Source organism: Alligator mississippiensis, chromosome 13 (assembly GCF_030867095.1).
Source record: "Alligator mississippiensis isolate rAllMis1 chromosome 13, rAllMis1, whole genome shotgun sequence".
In the NCBI taxonomy this organism is placed as follows: domain Eukaryota; kingdom Metazoa; phylum Chordata; order Crocodylia; family Alligatoridae; genus Alligator; species Alligator mississippiensis.
In genome coordinates, this window is record NC_081836.1 from 57,048,950 (window position 1) to 57,073,466 (window position 24,517).

A 24,517-nucleotide genomic window follows, 5' to 3' on the forward strand; every position below is an offset into this window, starting at 1 on the left:
CCCGCGCCAATCAGCTGCCTCCCCTCCCTGCCTCAGCCACTCAGACCCCGCCCCGCGCCAATCAGCTGCGCTCCCGGGCCGGCCTCTCCTTCCCTGCAGCCCCGTCCCACACCAATCAGCGGCGCGCTCCGCTTCCCTGTAGCCCCGCCCCACACCACACCCCGCGCCAATCGGCGGCCTCCACTTCCCTGCAGCCCCGCCCCATACCAATCAGCGGCGCGCCCCTTCCCTGCAGCCCCGCCCCACGCCACACCCCGCGCCAATCGGCGGCCTCCCCTTCCCTGCAGCCCCGCCCCGCGCCAATCGGCGGCCTCCCCTTCCCTGCAGCCCCGCCCCACACCAATCAGCTGCGCGCCCGGCCGGCCTCCGCTTGCCCACAGCCGCGAGCGGGACGGTCGGGCGCAGGGTGGTGCAGCGCGGCCATGGCGGCGCCGGCGCGGCCGCTGTCGCGCTTCTGGGAGTGGGGCCGCAGCATCGTGTGCGTGGGGCGCAACTACGCGGAGCACGCGCGGGAGATGGGGGAGACGCCGCCGTGCCGCCCGCTGCTCTTCCTCAAGCCCGCCTCCGCCTACGTGCGGCCGGGCAGCCCGGTGCAGCGCCCCTACTACTGCCAGCGGCTGCACCCCGAGCCCGAGCTGGCCGTGGTGCTGGGCCGGCGCACGCGGGCGGTGTCCCGCGACGACGCCATGCGCTACGTGGCCGGCTACGCGCTGTGCCTGGACATGACGGCGCGGGACGCGCAGGACACCTGCAAGGCCCGGGGGCTGCCCTGGACGCTGGCCAAGAGCTTCGACACGTCGTGCCCCGTGAGCGACTTCGTGCCCAAGGAGCGCGTGGCCGACCCGCACCGCCTGCGCCTCTGGCTGAAGGTCAACGGGCAGCTGCGGCAGGAGGGGGACACGGCCGACATGCTCTTCTCCGTGCCCGAGCTCATCAGCTACATCAGCGAGATCATCACGCTGCACGAGGGCGACGTCATCCTCACCGGCACCCCGCCCGGCGTGGCGGCCGTGGAGGAGCACGACGAGCTGGAGGCCGGCATCCACGGGCTGGTCAGCATGCGCTTCACGGTGGTGCAGCAAAGGCTGGGGGCGTGAGGGGGGCCTTGGCGCTGCCTCCGTCCCTGCGTTTCTCGTGCACCACGCTGAGTCTGCGAGTTGGCTCCTGGTTCCCAGGGAATAAAGAACCAACTTGGCTCCTTGGGAAGGAAGAACCAACTTTGCATTAAAGAACCAGCTTTGCAATGAAGAACCAGCTTGGCTCTTTGGGGATGAAGAACCAACTTTGCATTGAAGAACCAGCTTTGCTCCTTGGGTATGAAGAACCAACTTTGCATTGAAGAACCAGCTTTGCTCCTTGGGTATGAAGAACCAACTTTGCTCTTTGGGAATAAAGAACCAGCTTTGCAATGAAGAATCAGCTTTGCTCCTTGGGGATGAAGAACCAGCTTTGCAATGAAGAACCAACTTGGCTCCTTGGGGATGAAGAACCAGCTTTGCAATGAAGAATCAGCTTTGCTCTTTGGGGATGAAGAACCAGCTTTGCATTGAAGACCCAACTTGGCTTCTTGGGAAGGAAGAGCCAACTTTGCTCTTTGGGGATGAAGAACCAACTTTGCATTGAAGACCCAACATGGCTTCTTGGGAAGGAAGAGCCAACTTTGCTCTTTGGGAATAAAGAACCACTTTGCAATGAAGAATCAGCTTTGCTCCTTGGGAAGGAAGAACCAGCTTTGCAATGAAAAATCAACTTGGCTCCTTAGGAATTAAGAACCACTTTGCAATGAAAAACCAACTTGGCTTCTTGGGGATAAAAAACTAGCTTTGCAATGAAAAACCAACTTGGCTTCTAGGGATTGATGCTTTTGGATCTGTTGAAGGTGGGGGGTTTGTGCTGCATTGGCTCTAAATGGGCATCAAGTTTGGACGGTTAATAAAGCTAAAAAAGAAAACAGGACTGGAGTGTTTCACTGGCCTAAAAAAAATTAAAAAAGAGAGAGAGAGAGGATGGGAGTGTGTTGCTGGCCTGTGTATGGGGTGGAGCTCGGGAGGGGAGCTGCCCCTGCAAGTGCTGGCAGCTGGGTTCAATGTTTAGCACAAGGTCAGGCTCTTGTCGTCACCCAAAGCTCACAGGGAAAGCAAAGGTTCGGGTTAGTGGTTAAAAGGTGAAGAGGGGGAGGCTGCAGCACGTGCCTGGGTGACGGGGATTAAACACTGCGTCATGCCACAGACCTGCTGCGGTGCCAGGGCAGGAGGCCTGCAGGCCTCTCGCTTTCTGGTGCGGCATCAGAGCTCAACTTCCAAATCTAGGAGCTCCTGTCTGGTGTCATCGCTGGGTGTGTGGGTAGCACCTGCTGGGTCTGGGCACTTTGGGAAGAGGACAGCTTTCTTTTCAGTGCTGTGTCGGGCACCGCATGTTCATCTTGGAAAGACCCGTTGTGTTTGAGTGAGACAATTACCTCCAAAGGCCAACGTTTACAAACTTCAGAAATCAGCATCGTCCTTAGGTTGTTTAACCTGCTCCTCCGCTAGGCAGGGCCAAAGTGACTGTTCTTCCCCTGTGCAGATGCACTGGCTGCCGCTGCAGCACCCTCCCCGCAGGTACATGTTTTAAAGCCATCATTTTCAATGACAGTAGCATGAACCAGCAAGGAGGCGAAATAAAAATGAACTGTGAAGACTCAAGATAGCCAGTGCCCTCCCAAAGGGAACTCACCGGTCTGTCCCAGGAGATCAGAATGACCCATCAGAGGAAATGTGTGATCTCCAGAGGTGGCTATTAACTGCAGTGCTGCTTCAACCTCCTGGTGCTTCACTGAATAGGAGTACGTCCCCCAGTTCAAAAAGAAGTAGTGTATCCGTACTGCATTTAAGAAGGAAAAAGCATTAGGAACATTAACATGGGGATTTAACACTGTTGTGAAATGCTTTTATTTGTGAGAGTAAAATTAGTACACGAGGAAGCTTGTTCAGGACTGATTTAACCACCTGACTAATCCTGCTGGGGTCTGTTTGAGGGACCAGGCTCTGGCTAAGGGGTGAAATGGAGCATAAAAAGCCATCAAATGTACAACTAGAGGGAAAAAAATTAAGCAGTTCTTCCAGTTCTTCAATTTAGGCCGCAATCTTGGACCCTTAAGCGTACTCTTGACCACAAACATGCCTGCAGGCCTACTGAGGACACACACCTGCTTACGGTGAAGTGCACACTTGGCTGTTTGCAGGGTCAGAGTCCTTGTTGTGTTGCTATAATACCAGTAGCTACAATGTGTTTGGACAGAAATGTTGGGGTTTTCCTCGCCTGTTCTCCCTCCTGTCTCCCGCTTCCAGACTTGTACTACTGCAACCGGTTTCTGTGGTGTGAAATGAGGGCCCAAATTAATCTACCAAAATATCCTGCCCATCAGAAAGTATCCCTGGCGCTCTTGTATGTGAAAGGTCACAGCTCTGCAGAAGCTGAGCCTGCTGCAGGAGCCAAAACTTGCACAAACAGCCTTTGAATGACCTCTGTTCATGAGAGGGTTTTTTAGCTTGAATTGGGTTTGTCAACTTGTCTCTAGCTAGTTGCCTAATCATGTGGCCCTGGCCTTGTCCCCTGGTGCTTCACTGCATCAAAATACAACCAAACAAGTACATTCTTTCCTGTAAACAGCTGCTGTAGCTGCAAGAGCCGTGTTACAAGTTCACCAACGGTACAATTATGGTCAGAGCACTTGCAAATGGAAGGTAACTGTCTATGCACAGGTTTCCCTTTAAAAAACAAACCAAATAACAGAGACTTTTCAAACTACCATAATGTAAACCCTTCGCCGCCCCCCTCAAATATAACTGCAGTAAACATGCAACTAGAAGGGAAGACCTACGTGACTGCATGTGGGCCAGGCGCTGGTCACCACCTTGTAAAACATTTTAGAAGGAATCTAGAAAATTCAGGTTGGAAGGGACTGCAGGTGGTCACATCTAGTCCAACCACCTGCTCCAAGCAGGACCAGCCCCAACTACATCATCCCAGCCAAGGCTTTGTCTAGCGAGGATGGAGAGTCCACAACCTCTCTGGGTAACCTGTTCCAGTGCTTTACTGCCCTCCTCATGAGAAAGCTTTTCCTGATATCGAACCTAAAACATCCCTTGCTGCAACTTGAGGAACTCTATGAGCAGAGTATTCCAACTGGTCCGCAGCGCACGTTGCAGCCCTTGCCTTGTTCTTCCCTGTCCATTGTAGGAAGCGTCATTAATCATACACTTTGGATGTTATAACCATAGCTTGCAAGGACCTATCTGTATTACAGACAGAATTTTATTGAATGTGTGGTTACAACAGTTAATCTCAAACAGAGGTAGCGTAATAGCTGCATTTGAAACGAACAGCTAATTTTATTGGCTTTGGACTGTGGCCCTCGGATTGTTGCATGGTTACTGATTTGTATTATACCTCCACACCAGGACATCTGAGAGAGTCAGGAAGGGATCGTTTTGAAGCAGTGTTGCTGCCCCATATATGACAACTGAACTGGCGAGTCCACAGGACTCCATTGGGAAAGAGAAATACCATAGAAGAGTACCTACTTTTCTCCCCCAAAAAGTGGAATAATCCTTTTTGGCCAGGGAACACAGAAGTTTGGTAGATCAGCAGTCATGGAGGATGATTCTTGGCTAGGTACAGTTTGGTTTTTACCAAGCCATCATCTCTTCTAAAGGACTTCCATGCTATATAAGGTCACAGAAAATATCCACTTCAGTGAACCAAGAATTCAACTTCAGAAAGAATCTCTCCCCTTGGAATACTTTGCAATAAAAACATGTTTTCTGCTTAGTTTAAATAACTTTTTTTTATTCTACTGTGCATTTTTAAAACATACTACAAATTGGATGAAAAATTGCTTTCCTCCAAGATGCCAGACAGATTTTTTGCTAAACTGAGTCTTAAATCAGCTTTTATAAGTATAATAATATAAAACAGAAGGATCAGAAAGATAGAAGTCCAGTTGTAAAGATCCATAGTAAACTTATTTCTCTTTTACAAAAAAAAAAAATATAATTACTGATCAAGCATTCTTTATATAATAATGGAGTCACAGTTTTTAAACAGTCAGTTTTTAAATCTTTCCAGCTGTTAAAAAGACATACAGTGTAATTTTTTTCCTTTTCCAGAGAAGTTCTGACTGGCTTCAACGGGATCTGCCAGTTTGCATGAAAGTAAATTCACCCTCAATCCGGTTCTTGAACTGGGTGATAAAAAACCCTGTAAAAACAATTACATTATGTAAAATATTTCAAAACTTGCTATTTTCAACATTACACAGAGTTTCCCACTACATTAACTGAAGTATCTTGCTTATTTTTATTACATATGCATGAACACCAGAGTCAAATGCTCAAACTATATGGGAACCCAGAGCTAGATGGGAACTCTGAGTTAAGGGGAGATTTGAATTTTTTTTTTATATACAGAATAATAATTAAAGAAGAATTGGAAGCCAGCAACCAAATCTGTGAAACAGGAGGACTGAATGGGTAGTGAAGTGCATGGTAAAAATTAACAAATTGTGAAGTACTGTATAAAAACAGCACATACTCTAACAATGGCCTTCTTCAGTGGTGTGTGTCTACTATAGTTACTGATCCCACGCGAGGAGATTCTGAGTACCATGTATTTTCTCTGAACACACCATTTGGGTGACTAATTACAAAAGGTAATATAAAAGGTCCTGATCCTGCATCTTGCATGTTTTATTTTAGTCACAACTGTCCTGTTTAAGTCAGTAGCTTGAAGTTAAGCACAAATACAGTTTTTGCCAGATCGGGGCTTTGTAACGAGTAGTGGCAAGATGCTGTAGACCTCATTCAGGTTCTCTCTCGGGAAGGCCTGTAGAAGTCAAGCACCACAGAAATTGCCACCCTGGTGTTAAATTCTGGTGAGGACAATTACTTTCTTGAAATAATTAAAATGTATGTGTGTATACATTCACATGCTTTTATATTTGTCAACAGGAGCAGTAGTTAGAAAGTTTTGACAGCTGTTGTTTTATAGCTGTTAAAAGCTTAAAAGGAATGTTTTCCCTAATGCAGAAATAAGGTTGTTTCCAGTTAAGTGTGGTCATGACATATATGTATACTAACCTTAAAATAAATTTTGCTCCGTTCCAAAAGAAGGTGCCACTTTAATGCTGTCTTCTGCCCCTCTGTAAGGGTGAGGAACTCTTGGACCTATTGATATGATCAAATAACATATGTTTCTGGAACACAGCAGACTGAAGATGATCAAAATCAAAAGAAACATTAAAACACAATTTTCCTTTAAAAATATTAATTTTAAAGCTAGGGAATATATGCTTTAATTAGAATAAGGCCTTAAGAGGATGAGCACCATTTTAAAATATCTTAAACATAAAATTATTCTTATTTCTGGTAATTTGTTGGCTTCTCTGACAAGGATAACAACTATATAAGAATGTTCAAACTTAATAGAGCAATGACTGTAATTTCAGGTTGCTTCATACAACTAGAAAGCTCAGATCAACTGTAGGAATCAGATTTCTGCTGTTATTTACCGTGCAATCTAATGTTTCTTCAGCTATACTGTCCGAGAGGTTGCAGGAATAAAGAGTGCCTGTGTGATCTGTAAGATCAACCAGTACATCAAAACTAGTAAAGACAGAGTTAGCGTCCGAGGGACTGTCACTGCAAAAAGTACATATGTTTGACGTTTCATTCACCACGTAGCGGCACCTTGAGCTGCAAGAAACAAGAAAAGAAAGAATTAAAACGTGTCTGTAGTTACTGCATGTTCTTACATCCCCTGCCCCCTCCTCAAATAAGGCAAACACGTTGTTCTGGGAAGGCAGAATAAAGGGCGGAGGGTGGGATTTGTCCAGAGTCTTCCCAGCCACAGCATGGGCAGACCGGGCTTTTGTACGTTACACGCCGCCTAGATATGTACGTCACAAAATGGCAGCAAAAATCGCCATTCCCCTAGCTTAGTCACGTCTGAAAATACACATTGACCTTTTTTATTGTGGTAGATTTCAAATTATTGTGGTAAATTAAACCACCTCCAACATGTTTTATTTTCAGCCTGGCAAATTGTCCCAACAGGATTATTTGTATCATGATGGCTTTGAAAAGTGTATTCCCAGACACCATGGCTGAATTGCTCCAAGCTGCAGGGAGGTGGGGCAGAGTCCAAGCTGCTGCCAACTCAGCAGTGGCTGTAGCAGGGTTAAGCCTTTAACTTTGGGCTGCAAGGAGAGGGTGAATGACCTTGAGAAATGGACTCCATCCCTCGTGCATGCAGCTAAGAAGGGGGCACAACCCTGGACGTCCATTCCAGTGTCCCCATGCTTCCATTCCAGTGTGGGAATCATTTTCCTTACTTAAAATACACACTCCAAGTTAGGATGGCTAATTCGGGGAGGAAAGGGTGCAGGTGGGATATGAGTAAATTCAGCATTTTTTGTCAGTCTGAAATTGTTCTCTGGGCCTCCAAACCCATACCTCCAAGAAACTCCTTCCCAGCCACGGTTCCTTATTTTCTATAATCAACGTTTAGCGCAGACAAACTGGCCCTTGCTCTGAAATCCTTCCCCCAAGACAAGAGACAGCAGGTTCTATTGTTATCCAATTCTGACGCTCGAGGGACCTCTCCAATCTATGCAGCACAGTTTCATTTTACTTACCCAAAACTAGGTTAAGCACTGGTTCACCTCCGTTATATGGAATTAAAGAAAGAACAGTAAAGTTTCTCAGTATAAATATAAAGCAAATGGTTGCTTACCATCTGTTTCGTATAATTTTAGATGCATTGTTATCAATATTCAAGGTAGAAAGATAAGCATAAATAATGCCGTAGATGGGTTCAGGTTTTCCCTGATTCTGCACAGCTTTTGTCTTCACTTGTTCCACGGTATAAATGTCAACTATAGACTGCACTAAAGATTAGAAGAGTTAAGTTGTTAAGTATATCCAAAAATACTAAGGACCAAAAAAGGGTTAGATCCAAAAGGAAGAAAGGACTTGACCTAAGCCCATCAAAAGCAACAGAAAGATTCTCAATTCCCTAAATCGGCTTTGAATCAGGCCCATAATTAAATATTAAAAACATAAAATTTCAATCAGAAAATCATCTTCAAATTTAAGATCTGCGACTCAGAGAGGGTAAGTTTTACTTTAAATCGTTTAAAATACAGTACCTGTTCTGCTTTAATTTACATGTTTTCTTTTCTAAATAAATACATCACAGATGGTGTTTATATACTAATCGTTTTCTAATTTAGTCAAGTCAGTGCATTTCCAAGAGTGGCACATTCAACTGGTTGCCATTAGGCACATTCAAGGTACATAACTTTGTCCAGTAATTTGTAGAACAGCCCAATAACATATCAATCTGATGTCAGTGAGAGTTTCTCCTCCAATACACTCTGATTCAGTCTCCAAAAGCAAATGTAGCCCTACAGAACAGAATATAAAAGTAATTTCTATTCTGAAATACTTACAATTAATAGATTCTTTTGATTGATCCTCTATTTCATCATCCAACAGCCCCAATTCTGCAGTTTCCTTCACAAAGCTGAACATGTTATTTGCTTCTGGCGTGTCTTGAAAAATATGTAAAAAAAACCCCCAATAAATATACGTAAGGTATTAGAATGGCCACTTGTCTAAATTCTGAAATTACTTGTATTGTGCTAGCACCAATGTCACAGTTTGCAAAGAGATGCTTCTTTTTTCTTCTCTCTGCTAACCATCTAGGGAGTGAATGAAGTACGTTTAAAAAGAGACCAAGAGATGAATCATAGAAACCAGAAAATCTTGGTCGCTAAGCACATGACTGTCCCTTGCCTGCAGAAGGGAAAAGACCCACTAAAACCTAATCCAAATGCTACTGAATCAGTGCCAGAATTCAAAGATAAAAGCTTAATGGTATCTGAAGGACATCTTAGAGCAGGGTGTCAAAGTAAATAATAATAAGTCTAACTCTCTCCCCTAAGACTCACAAAAGTGAGGTACCTCTGAGGAAAGCATCAGAACTGGCTCCTTCACTGTACTGCTGCTCATTCTACTGTCATAACCATGCCTATTTAGGCATCTTGTGTCATGGTGAAGGCAAAAGATTTAGTTAGGCTACATCAATCAGACATCTACATAGTTTAGGATGCTTTCCAAAGGTCTGTATCAGCTGTTGTCCGACTGTCCACTCTCCACACCCCAATATCTAGATCCTCAGCATAAAGTGTTTGCATAAAATGATCCCACAAACTCAGAGGGGTCTGGGTCTGCACAAAGCCCCCTTCTCAGCTTCCCTCTCAACCTACTTGTTACGATATTTGAAAATCTGAGCCTCAGAAGGGACACTGCTATTAATTTTACAAAACAAGGGTAATACCACATTTACACGAGACAAAAAAAATATAGAAAATGCTCCTCACTGGTAAAGATGACTTACAGCGTAGGCAGCTAGTGTTAGATCAGGCTGTTCTTTTTTATGTGAAAATTTATTTTTCTCATGTCTCTGCATGCAGACAAGCTGCAAGTATGCCAAGCCCAATTCTGCACTCAAATTTTCATACCATTCAGCAAAATCCATAAAAGATGCATGTGTAAATCTGAGGGCTGAACTCAGCCCAAGAATTCATTAATCAAAACAAATTTATATTAGGTTTGCATTTTGAACCCAACTGAGAAAGGAAACAACAAATTCGTTCCACAATACTTAATGGACGACGCCTATGTATAAATGACCGATTTGACACTTCTGTTAAATACTGCAATGATAGATGTTATACAAAAAACATAAACAGGCTAGATAGAAATTAGCTGCTGTAGGTAGAGACATCCTTTAGATAAAATTACCAAATCTGACACATGCATTAAATCTGAAACAAGACAGTTCACATTTTCAACTGAAATATTCATGCGCTGTAGTCCACGATAGTTGTCCTACTCCAACACGCATCCTCCAGGCCACAGACCACACTCGCACCTCCATGCTGCGCTGCGAGGGACCTCCTACCACACTGTATGATAGGCACCCCCCTTCCACGTTGCTGTGCTGTGCTGGCTGTGGCAGGCCAGTAGGGGGTGCTCCTGCGTTGAGCCGCCCACCTCCCTGCGCCCGACCACCTTCCAGGCTCCGAGTGCCTCCCTTGGGGTGCCTCCAGACCGGCCGACCCCTTCCCTGGAGCACACCCGCTAGCCTGGGGTTCCCGCTGCCACCATCCAAGGCTCTGGACTCACCTCTGGCTCTGTGCACCTTGGAAAACACAGGCCTGATTGTCCAATGGGTCCTAGACCCAATACCAGCACTTGGGGCACTTCCCCAAGTCAGGGGCTTATTAGGAAGCCTCCCTTAGTCCACAGACCTAAGGGGCCTCCTTGGCATAATTTAGACCCACCCCTCAATAAGTCTCCCACACCGGTCCCAAAGGAGAACTTTATTGATTACAGGGGGTAGGGTGGAAACAGGGTAAAAGGTAGAGCAATATCATAGAAATCTTACAGGAATATCAAAGGAATCCCATAGAGCAAAACAGGGTGGCTGAGGTAGCGGTTTAAGCACGCATCTGAGTTACTGAAGCTAAATATCTAATCGGATCACTAGTAGCTTACTCACTCGCATCATCCAGAGGTAGTTGGAGTTTCCTCTGAAGGCAGTATACTCTTGGAGCATGCGGTGATGAGGAAAGAGCCAGGTTCAGATTCACCTGGATGACCGCATGGCTAATGGCTGACCCCCCTTCTTCTTGGACCAAGCCCTTAAATAACCTCTCTGACCTCAGCAGCCCGGTCCAATCGAAGCTGCCAATACTGGCTACAAACCGACCAATCTCCCAAAGCATCCCTGGCTACCTGGGCCCGCGCAGGGCTGGGTCTTTCCCCCCCTTGCCCAGGTAACTAGAGCATCCGCCTCCCAGGTGCCAGGCCTTTGTCATGCAGACCAGGTGGGAGATCCCCACCCTGAGGAATGAAACACCAGCCTCCCAGGCTGGCTGAGACAGGTCTCTGGAGAGGGGCACCGATGGTGGCATTTCTGCCACACTGGCACCCTTGTGCTATGCCACATGGGCCCCTCTTACTCCCCAGCTGCAGGCTCCCTCAGCCTGGGGCAGAGGCAGGAAGTAGAAATTGGAGGAATAAGGGGTACCCAGAGACCCCAGCAAAGTGATAAGGAAAGCATTGCCCAGACCAGGAGCTCAGTAGCTACAGGTAACCCCTTAGGGACCACATGCAGCCTATGGCCCATTAGTTAGACACAACCCTGGTCTACGATATATGATTTTTAGTAGAGAAGATGTATTAACAGTCCCTTACCTGGATTAGTTGTAATAATTGTTTTGGAGATTACAGTCGCTGTCATGCAGTTCCTAAATTTGTCAAAGTTTATTCTCACATCTGATGCAAATATGACTGGGCACAAAAACATGGTTCTTTGTTATTTCAGCATCCAGGTAAAGATAAAAACAGTAGCAGAAACATTTCACAAAAACGAAGGAACGGCGTAGTACCTGTGTCTCGTGGCATCCAAGACTGTGCAAGCTGGATGGATTCATTATCCCAACTAAATTAAAAAAAAAAAGTGTTTAATAATGAGAGTATTGGGGAACATCAGTGCAAAACGTTTGGTACAAATATATATTTTTAAGCCTTTGTTCCACTAAGGGACATATTAAACAAAATACCATTATGAAATGGCCAGAGGCACACCAATCTAGCCTTTATGCATGTATAGACAATTCTGTGCAACCTATTATCTCCATGTGCAAATGACTTGGGGCTTATCTACATAAGGAGGTCTAGTTTGCACTAAGCTGGAGCGTATTAACTGTTGTGTTTTAGAGGATATGCTAGCTCTGTGCACAGGGACAGCTGGCTCTTGTATATGGAAACAATTATTTGTACTGTAAAACAATTCCTAGGCATTAAATGCTCAGCGCTGTGGTTACATATGCCATGCTTCTTTGTCCCCAAACTGGGCCCATGCTTTAAGGGACAGATATCAAAGCCATCCAGAGCAACTGCAATTTTGGGACTTGAAGCCAAACTCAGAGCCTCACAATTCCTCTTCCTCCATCCCATGATCCATCTCTTTTTGTTTACTCGCTGGCACCGTTTTCAAACCATCATTAGCCAGCACAGACAAAAAAGTGCTCTGTACTATAATGTTGGTCACTACAAATACACAGTTGAGATTTATTTGACATCTCACTGCCAGATGGTTTCAGCTATGCAAGCCAGGCACTGCCCTACTGCAAAGCGTTTTCAACAGTTTTGGCAGCAGCACCAACAGCTAGCCCACCTGCAGCTGTACTAGGACAATGAGAAGATGATGACCAGATGGATCTTGGATCAACTTCACAGAAGTAAAACAGTGTTGCTAGACTTGCGAAACAAGTCTTCACTGATGAGAGAAGACTCAACTACAGGCCCTGGATAAACAGCAGTGGTTGCAGAACTTCAAGGTGACAAAAGAGCACTTCTTTGGAGATCTGCACAGCATTCGCCCTAGCTCTGCTGCATAGATAACGGGAGCATGGCAGGAAAAGCAAAGCCAACCAAAGAAGCGTTTTGCGGACTCAGTGAAGTCCCACTTTGTTCATAGCAGGGTATCAACCAACTGCTGAAAATTGCTGACTGCAGACAGACAATGGCATGCAATAGTCCAAGAGCATGTCGACTTCTTTGAGTAGTGGCACAGTGCCAGAAAAGTGCACGCTTTTTGCAAGAAAAGCTCGTTAGGGCTTACGGTACGACAGTGGTAAAAGTCACAGACTAGGCATCAACCACAGAATTGTGGGTTGACTACAAAGAACACAGCTGAAGCTTTTGTTGCAAATTGGACAAAGTCATATGTTCAGTGCTAGGAATCATTTGACTGATGACTCCTTGGGTTGAGATGGCTGGTTTGATTAGTCTTAGATGATTTGGGCAGGGATTGAAGATGAATGTTCGTGTGGGCATATCTGTACTACATGCTGTTTTGTTGGGCCTCTCACTACCAAGGCTGGCTGGCACCCAGCACCCAAGGACTAACTGTTCTATTTTCTTGTGTGCCCCTCTACAGCTTTGCGGTTATGTTGACCAGATGATTGTTCCCTGTTTAAATGCCAAGGTTGGTCCTTGTGCAGTTGCAGACTTAGGAAATTGGCATCAACATACTGTAGCTGGCATGACCACACACTACGAACACGATCCCACGCACCTGAATGGAGTCATGCAGAGTTCCAGCTCAGGAAACTCTTAAGCTGAAACATCACAAGGATATTTTGAGGCCACTGCTGATGGGGCAGTGGGAAAAAATTGCAACTAGAATTTCATGAAATTTTGGAACAAAAGGATCAGAAATCCTCTCACAAGAAAAAAAAACCCATCTTTTCAATAGACATGCTCACTGATGATACAATTTCAGTGAAGCACGGTAAAACAGAGTCACACTTAGGGTGCCATAATTCCAATTATGCCCCTAATAGGCTGAGCTGAATCTCCCCAAATTATATTTGGAAGCACAAATAGCTGTACACCCAAAAGGCTGTGCAAATAAAATTGTGGGCACTAAAAGACAGTTGGGAAATTTAGCCATGAAGTGATCACCACATATTATTTTAAGGGTTTGCTTTCACTTTTATTCCATTCGGCCCTAAGTCTCCTTCTCTCTATTAATTCTGGTTGTCTCTCTTCAAAAATTTTATATTCCCTTTTGTTTTTGATGTTTGGTTTCGAATGAAATGCACTGTATTTGCAACTGTTTTAGAATAGCATGTGCAGAATTACTGCATACGTAACAGTAAGTTAACCTGACATGCACTAAGAGATTTAATGGTAGCATAACTTACCTATGAACATGCTTATAGGGTTGTTTAAAAAAAAAATACAGAAGGTAGGCCTATGGTTGATGTAATACATTCCTTTGAATAAAGAAAACGTCTAGTGGTCTGATTACAAACAATTTCTTTACTTACTCATATCACTGACAGCCTTTCCTAATTCATTTGGAGCTCAGCTTCATTCTTCCACTCATGAACTATAAGTTTGTCAATAGCTCACAGGAATACATATTATAGCCAAGGTCACTTTATTGAATATCTTTTATATGTAATATTGTTTAATGGATATTGCTGCCATTTAATGGATATTGCTGCCTCATCAATGGCCAACCAATTAATAACTTATTTCAATTAACTGAAAACAAAATTATAGCAATATGAACTATGTTCAATATATTCTTTCTTTGCCTGTCCTTGCATTGATTTGTATATTTAATAATGAATTAGAGCACATTTACCATATCATTGGAAAGGACATCTCTGTTTCATCATACAGTTTGACTTCACACCTCTGACCTTTTCTTTTGTCTGAAGTGATGAAGTACTTGGGCTCCCCAACCTTTGAAAGGTAAGAAAAACTGTTACTCTAGTTAAGATGCATAGAAAAATGAAAAAGGCTAAGTCAAAGGAACTTAAAAAAAGTAACAAAGAAATGACAAAAAGTATAGACAATGTGATTGTGCTGTCTTTTACCTTTCTAGGAAAAGGTTAATCAATCTTGTTGTCATTTCAACAAAACTGAATCAATTTATGAGACTATCCACTAATATTCTGTTTTCTGGACAAAAATGCTCATTTCTGCACATCCTTAAAGCATGTAGCTGGGAGATGTCCATTCTCATCCATCTCCAGCAAGATTCTCACATTCTTGAATCTTTAATATTTTGTATATAGAGTAGCAGAGCTTTCAGGCTATGCCATGAGCTGGTGTATGCCAGCATGCATCTTGAATAAGTCCTACCATCCCAAAACTTAAATCACCTTAGACGCATTAACTAATATTTAGCTTATAAAATGTGGATTTGCATGCGTACGATGCAACATCTGAAATAAGTCATCAAGGCGTACTTTTGTACCAGACAGAGCTTTGTATATATAAGATCTTGCTGTAAGTTGCATCTTGCTTATGAACACCAAAAATATTTTTAATCACTGTTATTCTTCCTTAGTCTTAACTCAACCTAAATTACTGCTGACTAAGGCAGAGGGGGAAAAAAATCACTCCAGCCAGTCATGACCCTATAAATCTATATCTACAGTGAAATCAATTAAGTCATCAGGGCTAAAGCAGAAAAGCATTCTTCATTTTGTTGTGACGCTTTTAACTTACGAACTTTACTGCTGCAAGCACATTAATGATTCTTCCATCAAGGCTTTGTCCATTTGCAACAATGTCACCCAGTGAATAAAAATCTTGACGATCTTTCACAGGTAGATGCAACAAGGAAAGTAGCTGGGTGCCCGCTTCATAACGAGAACAAATTTTGACCACTGAATGATTCTCGCTGAGCAGTAATTTGTAGCAGCTAAGTCACACACACAAAAAAAGAAACGTACACATCACTAACATATGGTGGCCAGTGAAATATTACCTCAGTTCATAGCGAATAATGCAGTCAATCTTTTTCTATATGATTTACATTGAGGATGATAAAAGGTTAGGAAATGAAGTTGCTTTATCTTTGTAACATGACATTAATTTTTCATCCTAATGAAAACTATCTGACTGCAATACACTTCATAGTTATTTACTATTGAGAAATCCATGTGAATTACTACAAATGTAAAACCCAAATCTATACTTCTTTCAGCACTTCATAAGTAATTTTTATTTGGTGATATATACTCTATGTAATGAAACTTTTACAGAGTGCCGAGTCATATACTATTAATGTAGCTACTTATCAAATTAACATAGCGTATGTAAATAAAACTGTTGGGGGCCAGTATGGGTAAAACTACTAACACCACATACACAAAAGGGAACATTAGCCAGAATAAGCCAGTTGCAAATGCCTGTAAACCACGAAAAAAGAAAAGGCTGTTGCTTTTCTAGCTCAAACAAAAAACATTCCTCCACCCATATCTCCATCTGGAATTGTCTGGCTAAGATTTTTGTGTATTTGTTCAGCATCTGTAACACAATCAGCTCTGAATTCATGTCTATGAGGCAGTCAAAAAGGATACCTGAGCTGGCTTTAAATTAGCTAGTTTGTGTATGTAAATTTGTGTATTTAAATTAGTTGGTCTGTATATCATAGCTCTAACTGTAACAGCACAGAGCTTAACGTGGGCTAATTTGCTCAGCTTTTGGCAGGTTAAATTGTTGCATTTAGTTCTGTGCTGCTACAGGTATGCAAACTACTTAATTCAAAACGACCGTGATTATCTCTAGATATATCTCGGGTATCTTCAAAACATGCCCTAGGTGAGTCTTATAACGCTACCAGTTTTACTAGGCCAGAGCAATTAGCCGGGCTTTTTCATTCCCCCATAGGATATTTGTTGCAATACTAATGAAATTAAAACAACAGTAATATAATTGAAACTAATTTAAAAAAAATATTATGTTTTCCAGCTAAAGACAGCAAATGGCTTCTGGTAAGATTAGTCATCCCTCCAGAAAATTATTCAGTATTTAATTAAACACAAGGGGATAAAGTCATTTTTGGAACAGACTCCATTAACTTCACAAGATTTTAGCCCAGTGATGAAGTTAGTTCTACTTAGGTAAAGGTATCATGAGGAAAGCCAAGAGTCCATAACACGACTGAATAGATCTTTCCCCTACAGTTGTTGAGTAATGTATATCAATGTAGAGGATACAGAGAAATACTTGGCTATGTAAAATGAATCTTACAGTGTCCAAGGGGTATTGCCCTGTTTAATCTAACAATTAAACACCATGTTTCTTGTGACCATTCAAAAAAGGCAGACACTACTTTAAATTTACCTAGGAGTTGGTGGGTTGAATTTTTCTTCCTTTTCTGTCTCCTTTGTTTGTACTAAAGGATTTTCAATGGTAACTGAAATAAAGTATTGTAGTAATTTAATACCGCTTTTCAAAAAACTCACACAAATATGTACAGAGAATGCATCTGGAAACTAGTTAGTTGTTCCAGGGCATACTTCAAAAACACATAATCGTTACAAGTATTTTTTATTTAATGCATTCAGGATAAAATTAATATCTTTGTAGAGAGTGTGTGAGAAGGCAATATGCCAAATTCACTCATGATCCTAAATTATTTAGTGGAAATAAAGAGATAAATAGCCCTTGGGCAGACTCTGCATAGAGGTGACTCACTCCAGTGCCCTCGCCCAAAGCCCAGCGATAATAATGGGCATCTTCCCACTGATTTCATGGGCCTACAGCTCAGAAAGGAAATACATAAATCAGAGCTGTGATTTTTTTTTTCTTTGTAATTTTGCGATCATTTATGTTAACTTATTCTTAAAGTTTTCATGGGAATAAAAGTGTCAATTAAAAACATTATTTTAATACAGTCAATTGGCATTATGAAAATGTACTTCTATTAAGGATGGATAGATTCCAAGTAGCAAATTTTCTGTTTATTCACGGGGTTTTTGTTGACAACTTTGCTAGATTTGAGTTTAAATTCTAAAATGTTTACTCCTCTTTCTCTTATACTTAACTGAAAAATTTGTTTCCAATTAGGCTGTTTTCTAAGTCCCCAGAGGAAAATATAGTAAAACCGCAAACACATAACTGATTTAGTAGGGGGGAAAAAAAACTAGTCAAACAGAAATATGTTAAGAATAAACTCAAACTCACCACAGTCACCAACTCTAAAGCTTTCCGAAAGTGATCTAATATATTCCTCTCTTCCCCAAGAATGTACATTTATAAAGTAAGTTGGTGAATCTCGAATGGTAAAACTGAAGGTGAACCTTTCAGAGCCAATATCTGTAAACAGAAACAGTGCTTTCAGAGTCAGTTTGAATCAAAATATAATAACCACAACATGAGTCTAGTATTATGAGACTCGTCTAGGTTTTATCGTAATGTTAAATAAATACAAGTTACTGTCTAGTAATCTGGTGAATACCACTAGAGGTCAGTAGTTTGGTTTTTTTTACAATATTAAGATTTTCTGGAATTTATATGGCTATTAGCAGTGCTATTGTCCAAACAGCCACTCTGCAAGTCAACTATGTTTGGCAACTTTCAAATGTAGTCAACTTGTACGCAAATTTTCCTTCCTTAAAAAAAAAGTAAGTAGTATGAATCTTGTCACCGAAATCAAAAACCACACCATTTGCTGCACCCATCAAGATATATCTTTAATACGCCTATTATAATTATTATGACAAGACCTGAAGGATTTCCAGAAGTGTTTCTATTAGATACAAGCTGAAATTGGCACCATGTCCCCCAGGCCCTCAGGCTGGGTTGGGAAATCTGGATCTTGGGCACTCCTGCTTTGGAGCTTTCCAGAACAAACTCTAATTGATGAAACTTGGCCAAACCAATGCTGGTCTTTCCCCCACTGTAAAAATAAATTCTTGACTATTTATTAATAAAATAAGAAGGCTGTTCATTATTTAAATATTCCTGAACCCGATATAAAGACTAAATAAAGCTAAAAAGAGCATTACTTCTTCTGTCTGGAAAGCCTTTGGCATCTGTTTTCCCAATAATCACACCGATTATGCTCTAAAAAAAATATATATTATAGAATGTAAGTATTAAACACAGATGCACATGATAAATAAGATTTCATGGACTTGTCATACTCTGCTGCTGATGATAAACATATTTTTGGCTGGGGACCATTTTAATATATTAATTCCAAACTGCCATATGAAGTAAGAATATAAACATTTCATAAAAATATAGAAACTAACACAAAATAACAATCCTACATGTCCTCCCTATGTAAAAACCATAGAAGAAAAAAAGTTACTCAGAAATTTCCATATTTTTGCTGTCCCATAGCATCCTCCCCTCCCAGATTAGAAGGGTAGCAGAACAGTGAAGTGGTTCCCATACATGCACTGGACCAAGATCTCCTTAAATTCACAAGGGAGAGTCCATGGCATTCAGACTTACTGTATTTTCAATAGTTACACTGCAACAGGCCCTGGACACAAGCACCACCCAAATGTGCTGAACACTGAACAAATCAAGGGCAACAAGATAGTTCCTGCCCCAAACAGTTCATAATTTAGTGTAAAAACGGAAGTTACATAGGCATACAGATAATGCAGAGTACACCAGAAGCCATACAGAAGCACAGACAGAAACAAGGAAACAATGAAAGAATTTGCACACAAACTATTTAACACAAGGTAAAAGGAGGCCGATTTATTGTGCATCTGCTGCTGTGAGGTAATTGTCCTTGTGTGCATGGTCTTACCTTGTGGTAGATGCAAGAAGCTTAGCCCTTAATGGAAGAGGAAAAGAACAGAAAATGTGCCACCTTTCACATCTGCATGCATTTGCCCTCATTTTGAATGGCTGTTGCTTCAACAACACAGGAAACCTACAGCTTGCTTAATTGCCATTTGCACATGACATTATTTCACAATTTAGTGGTCAACATAGACTGAATTCTGCACTAATTTACAAGCCTGTGAAACGCACTGACTTCATCAGATGTATATGGAGGATAAGTAGGCTCTGAATTAGGCCCCTGCTCCTAGTTTACTTTTAATCACTAGGTGGAGCAAAGTAACTGTCCTATCTTAAAGTTAGTTATTTACATGAATTCATTAAAAGCATGTGTGTGCAGCAATGTAATTTCCTGGGTCTTCTAAATTTCCCTCTTTCATTTTCTCTCAATCCATGTAGAACAGTTTCGTTTATTTTTTTTAAATCACATTAGACAGTAATTAAATTAGGTTCAGCACATTCAGTATGCCATGCTGGTAGTAGGAAATGCCATTTAATGTCTTCCTTAAAAAATAAGAATTTATGTCAGCCTCTTCTAGCAAAGTAAAATCCTATAACTGCCAAACAAAAATATGAATTTTGCTAAATAAAATGACATAAGCTTATTACTTTAACATGCTAAATACATAATGATTGATCTTTTTTAAATTATCCAGCCATCAGAAACTGAGTCAGCTTTAACCTGTAGTAATTAGAGGTTTTTCAGATGAAAACAGGTTTACTTTTAAATAGAATCTATGTTAAGTGAACCAGTGAATCGTTGTATTTGAGTGTGATTGTGAATGAGGACTTCAGCGAATTTTGCTGAGGGTAGGTAAAATTCATGAAAACTTGAAAAATACCTGGAAAAATACTGGTTCACATGTGCACACACACAAGCATACCTGGGGGTGCACAACACTCTCCCTTCTGGTTCATCCCTTTTATAATTACCCTTGTTGTTATTTTAAATTGACAAAGTCATAAACCTAAATTGTCCCCTCCCATCTAAAAAGGTGTGGCAACACAAAAGATGCGTGGAAAATCCATGTGTTTTCAACTCCGTTTCCAAGGGATCCAAACTTTTGTAGCACATAATGGCCCTGTAACTGTGCAAATACCCCGAGAACTCTAGAAAAATATGGTTACCACACCACAGCTTTCCACGCATCCATGCGGAAATTCAGCCTCTCTGTTTTGTTCTCTAGGCTCCTACTCTCCATAGCAGAGAAGACTTAAGAGACGAGCTGTCACTGGTGGCCTACTGGAAGCCATGTCACCTCTTAGGGGATTGCAAGAGGTGGAGAGGGAACTATTGCAGCACAGGGAATAATATAAACCGGAATATTAAAATCTAACCTTGCAAAGCAAAAAATGAAAATTAAATGTGCGCACTGAAACTTCCTGTTTTTTAATTATGTAGTCAATCAGGTAAAAGGAAAAAGAAATATGCTGGTGTATAGTAGAGGCTTACTACCTTTACAACTGTGAATACGGTTACCCTGGGCCTCACTCAAAGACAGAACAAACAATACAGATATGCAAACAAATCTAAACATATATGATATAATGAACAGGTAGTACTAAACCTCACTGTTCAGTAAGTTCACTTTTTTATGCACCTCATCCTTCTTTTTTATTAGTGTGGTGTTTTTAAACTCTTTGAAGTGGTGTCCTATGATCTGATGGACATGCCAGCACCCGATCCATTTTTGCTTTAAATTCTTAAGAAAGGAGAAGAATCCTACTAGGTACAGTCTTCAACTTTTCATTCAAGTGCATTTCCCATTGAATTCAATTAGACTGGGTTTTTTTTCTTTAAATAAAAAACAACCATAGAGTTTGGCTGACTGGACTATTTCTGGGAGCAACAGTTGCAGATCAGACCCTAGGTCCAAAGCTTGCGGACAGAAATTATTACACATTATTGATGTAACATGACTATGTTGTGCTGACTGTAATTTAGCATCCAGTTAAATAAATAACAATATATTCTCTGATATTTTCAGACAATAAACTGTCTGGCCAAAATCTATAGCTGTGGTACTCATACTCTCTGAACAGCAGCAGCATCAATTTTCATTTTCCTGGTGTGTACACAAAGAAGGTAAGGTTCTTTATGTCTAATAATTATATTAATGCTTCAAGTATATAAATACACATCAATTGCATAATTCTGCAGTAATTCAATACCATTATATACAATTTCATTTGAGAACAAAAGTACTATGTTGCTGAGACCTACGGGACGAGCCAGATTTGGATGCAGATCTGAAAGGGCAACAAAGTTCTGTGCTGAAATGGAGTATGCCATTTTATTTTTACCTGTAAGTTGAGAAAACAAATTTAGATCAAATAATTAAAACAAATCACTTAAAACTTTTCATATTGAGATTAAGAGAAATTATTTTCTTGAAGAAAGATGCTTTGACATAAAGAAATTACCAAACCAGTTTTGCTCCAATAGTCAAAAATAAAATCTTAAAAGCACATCAAGCCTTCTTAGCTAGGCTGTTTTTGTTCTGTTTGTATGTATGGGAGGTATGAATGTCATTATTCTACCTACATTTCCACGAAATATGTTTGAGATTTATTTTAATACTGAATGACGACTGAGGCTCTGACTGTGCAAACACTTAGATGTCTAACTTCAATCTGAGTAACTCCCACCGAACTTAATGAAACTGCTCATATACCTAAAGTTTTTTAGATGCAGAAAGTGTTTGTTGAGTTGCAGCCTTAATCTGAATCTCTGATTAAATAATACATCATTAAAAAAAAAGAAAGATGAAGAAACCTGAAAGCCCTATTCCCTTAAGCGCGTTCTCCAGCAGCATGCAAAGAGACTTCCAGAGCTCATTTCTTATCCCCATTTTGTTGTTTTTGTCATTTGCTAGAGCTTAAATTGAATTAATTTCTAATTCAAAACTGCAGATTTTGACTGTAGAGCAAGGGCCCACTCGTGTGAAACACTGAGCATATACCAAGACTTCCATTCATGTCACATTTGGATATAAATATTTTATTGTCTTGCATTACGCTATTTTTTGTTACCAGATTTCAGTGTTTCTATTCCAAAACTGCCCCAAGCATTATTGATACTTTCCAAATAGATATCAGGTTCCCTCTTTTGATATAAAAGATTCAGCAAGTTCTCCAATACATAAGATATCTTATTGAGTAATGCAACAGGCTAATGAGTACTATTTCACACATCTAGCAAACTTTCATCTACATAAAATGGGATTCCTTCAAGATGACTTCTCAAGGTCTTAGACGAAGCCAAAGAGGCTAAATAGCCCAGAACATCTTCCAGTCTTCTATTTCTGCATCCACATTATCGATGAAATACAAAAAAATATCTGAAAAGAAGAAAGAAAGAGCAAGCCTTGACGAACACTTTAAATGAAACCTCAACGAAAGACATCAGTGATTTACTGCTGACTGCGAGTCTTGATCCTGCCCCCAGGTAGGGTGGCCATCATAGAGGACACGCCAGTTTTTTGCTCCTCTGTCCTCTCTTGATACGAAACCCGACGCCTTGATGTCCTCTATTTTTCTCTTGAACAGAAAAATAGAGGACATAACGGCGTTGGGTTTCCTATCAGTAGAGGACAGAGGACAACCAGACTGTCCTCTATGATGACCACCCTACAGTAGGGTGGTCATCACAGAGGACACGACGGTTTTCTGCTCCTCTGTCCTCTCTTGATACGAAACCCGGCGCCTTTATGTCCTCTATTTTTCTGTTCAAGAGAAAAATAGAGGACGTAAAGGAGTTGGGTTTCGTATCAAGAGAGGACAACCAGACTGTCCTCAACGATGGCCGCCCTAATCCCAATACTATGAACTAGACAAACTCCTATTCACTTCAACGGGAAGAGGACTGTTCTCAAATATCCCAAGGCATTTATCAACATCCTTTCCTCAAACACAGCGTTAAATAATTTACCACACCCTAAAGCTAAATGGGGTAAAAAAAAAAAAAGGATTTTGAACAACCTATACATCCAAAAAAATCAATAAATTAGAGAGGCAATTAAAGATTCAGAAGGAGAAAATGCTACTTGCTCAGGCAGCTAAAATGCAGCATTCGGTGCCATCAACCATTCACCTTTTCTGTGGGAAATAAGAGGACCCAATCCTGAGGTGGTGAGTTGACTGCAGGAGCTGAGCGGGGGGGTCGGTATAGCTCAAGACCTGCTCAGCACCACCCAGGATGAGGCTCTTTATGCCCCAGGAAAGATCAGCGAGGAGAGACATGGGTTTTTTGGGGTATCCTAGCCCGGGGCTTTCCAAGGGTGCCCCTCGGCGTCAGCACCGGGAGAGCGCAAACATGACGCACGATAAACCCAGGGATTTCCGAGAGGAAAAACATTATTAAAAACAGGCTGACCTGCTGCGGTCTTTCTTTGCAACAGAAAAAAAAGAAAAATTGCTGTTATTTTTCTGTAGCCCAAAAGAGCAAAAGCTGAGGGCATTTTCCGAGAGTATAAGAAGATGGAGATCTACGTAGGTCAGCCATCATGGAGGACAGCGTGGTTGCCCTCTGTCCTTTATGGATACGAAACCCGTCCTCTACTTTTCTCTTGAACAGAAAAATAGAAGACATAAAGGCGTTGGGTTTCATCTCAAGAGAGGACAACCAGATTGAGGACCCAACCGTAGGGTCGCCATCATAGAGGACACGATGGTTTTCTGCTCCTCCGTCCTCTCTTGATACGAAACCCGACGCCTCGATGTCCTCTATTTTTGTAAAACAGCCATTTTTTTTCCTGTCGCCGTTTTTTTTTTCCTGTCATAAAGATGGTAGCAGGTCGGCCTGTTTTTGATCGCTGTGGATTTCCTCGTGGAAATCCCGGGGTGGATCCCGCGTGTCACGTCTGCGCGCCTCCCGGCGGGCGCTAATGAAAAGCACAGCGCGGTGTCGTATCTGGAGAGGGCCACCGGACCGCCCTCGATGACGGCCACCCCTCGTGCCACGCCACCACCGACCCAACGGGGAGGACGAGGACGTTTTTTCCCAGATGTTAGTGGTGCGGAGCGTCAGTCCGCCTCACGAATGCGCGGTGGTGTAGGAGGGCAGGAGGACTTTGTGGTGAAGCGGGCATCGGGGCTTACACAATCAGCGAGGCTGAGGGGAACCCCACCCCCGCCAGCCTGTGGCCCCACAGTGGCGCTGAGGGCGGCTGAGGGAGCCCGGCCCGCAGTGCGCATGCGCCACCGGCCCCTTTCCCGCGCACTGCAAAGCGCGGGAACCGGCTCCTCCCTCCGCTTGCGGGAGAAACACTGGAAACGCACGGGAG

General features: G+C 42.2%; 2 protein-coding genes across 3 annotated transcripts; one reads left to right on the forward strand and one right to left on the reverse strand.

The window, feature by feature from the left end:
• The first annotated feature begins 329 nt into the window (after nt 1–329).
• Nucleotides 330–1,951, forward strand: FAHD1 (fumarylacetoacetate hydrolase domain containing 1). Its single transcript, XM_006274173.4, has one exon. It carries the CDS (start codon nt 423–425, stop codon nt 1,095–1,097), a length of 675 nt encoding a protein of 224 aa, XP_006274235.1. The 5' UTR covers nt 330–422; the 3' UTR covers nt 1,098–1,951.
• A 2,863-nt stretch (nt 1,952–4,814) lies between these two features.
• On the reverse strand, nt 4,815–24,505 carry MEIOB (meiosis specific with OB-fold). Of its 2 annotated transcripts, none has more exons than XM_014608440.3 (15): nt 24,333–24,505; nt 22,447–22,573; nt 21,457–21,536; nt 18,437–18,494; nt 17,613–17,744; nt 16,770–16,842; nt 15,147–15,342; nt 14,275–14,375; nt 11,501–11,553; nt 11,307–11,402; nt 8,492–8,593; nt 7,774–7,927; nt 6,551–6,734; nt 6,120–6,206; nt 4,815–5,241 (listed from the first exon to the last, which is right to left on the reverse strand). In XM_014608440.3, the coding sequence occupies exons 3-15, from the start codon at nt 21,523–21,525 to the stop codon at nt 5,113–5,115; spliced, it is 1,434 nt and encodes a 477-aa protein (XP_014463926.1). In that variant the 5' UTR covers nt 21,526–21,536; nt 22,447–22,573; nt 24,333–24,505; the 3' UTR covers nt 4,815–5,112. The 2 variants fall into 2 exon arrangements, with proteins under 2 accessions (XP_014463926.1, XP_019350131.1); XM_019494586.2 differs by having other exon boundaries at nt 22,426–22,573.
• Between the last annotated feature and the right edge of the window lie 12 nt (nt 24,506–24,517).

Bases quoted from the DNA above. Each gene is read 5' to 3' on its own strand.
- FAHD1 (XM_006274173.4), top strand. From the start codon at position 423: ATGGCGGCGCCGGCGCGGCCGCTGTCGCGCTTCTGGGAGTGGGGCCGC.
- MEIOB (XM_014608440.3), bottom strand. From the start codon at position 21,525: ATGGCATACTCCATTTCAGCACAGAACTTTGTTGCCCTTTCAGATCTG. The intron at 11,403-11,500 runs GTACTACGCCGT...TTTTGTGCCCAG, and splicing joins TTGGATGCCACGAGACACAG to TCATATTTGCATCAGATGTG. The intron at 7,928-8,491 runs GTAAGTATTTCA...TCTAATCTTTAG, and splicing joins ATCAAAAGAATCTATTAATT to TGCAGTCTATAGTTGACATT.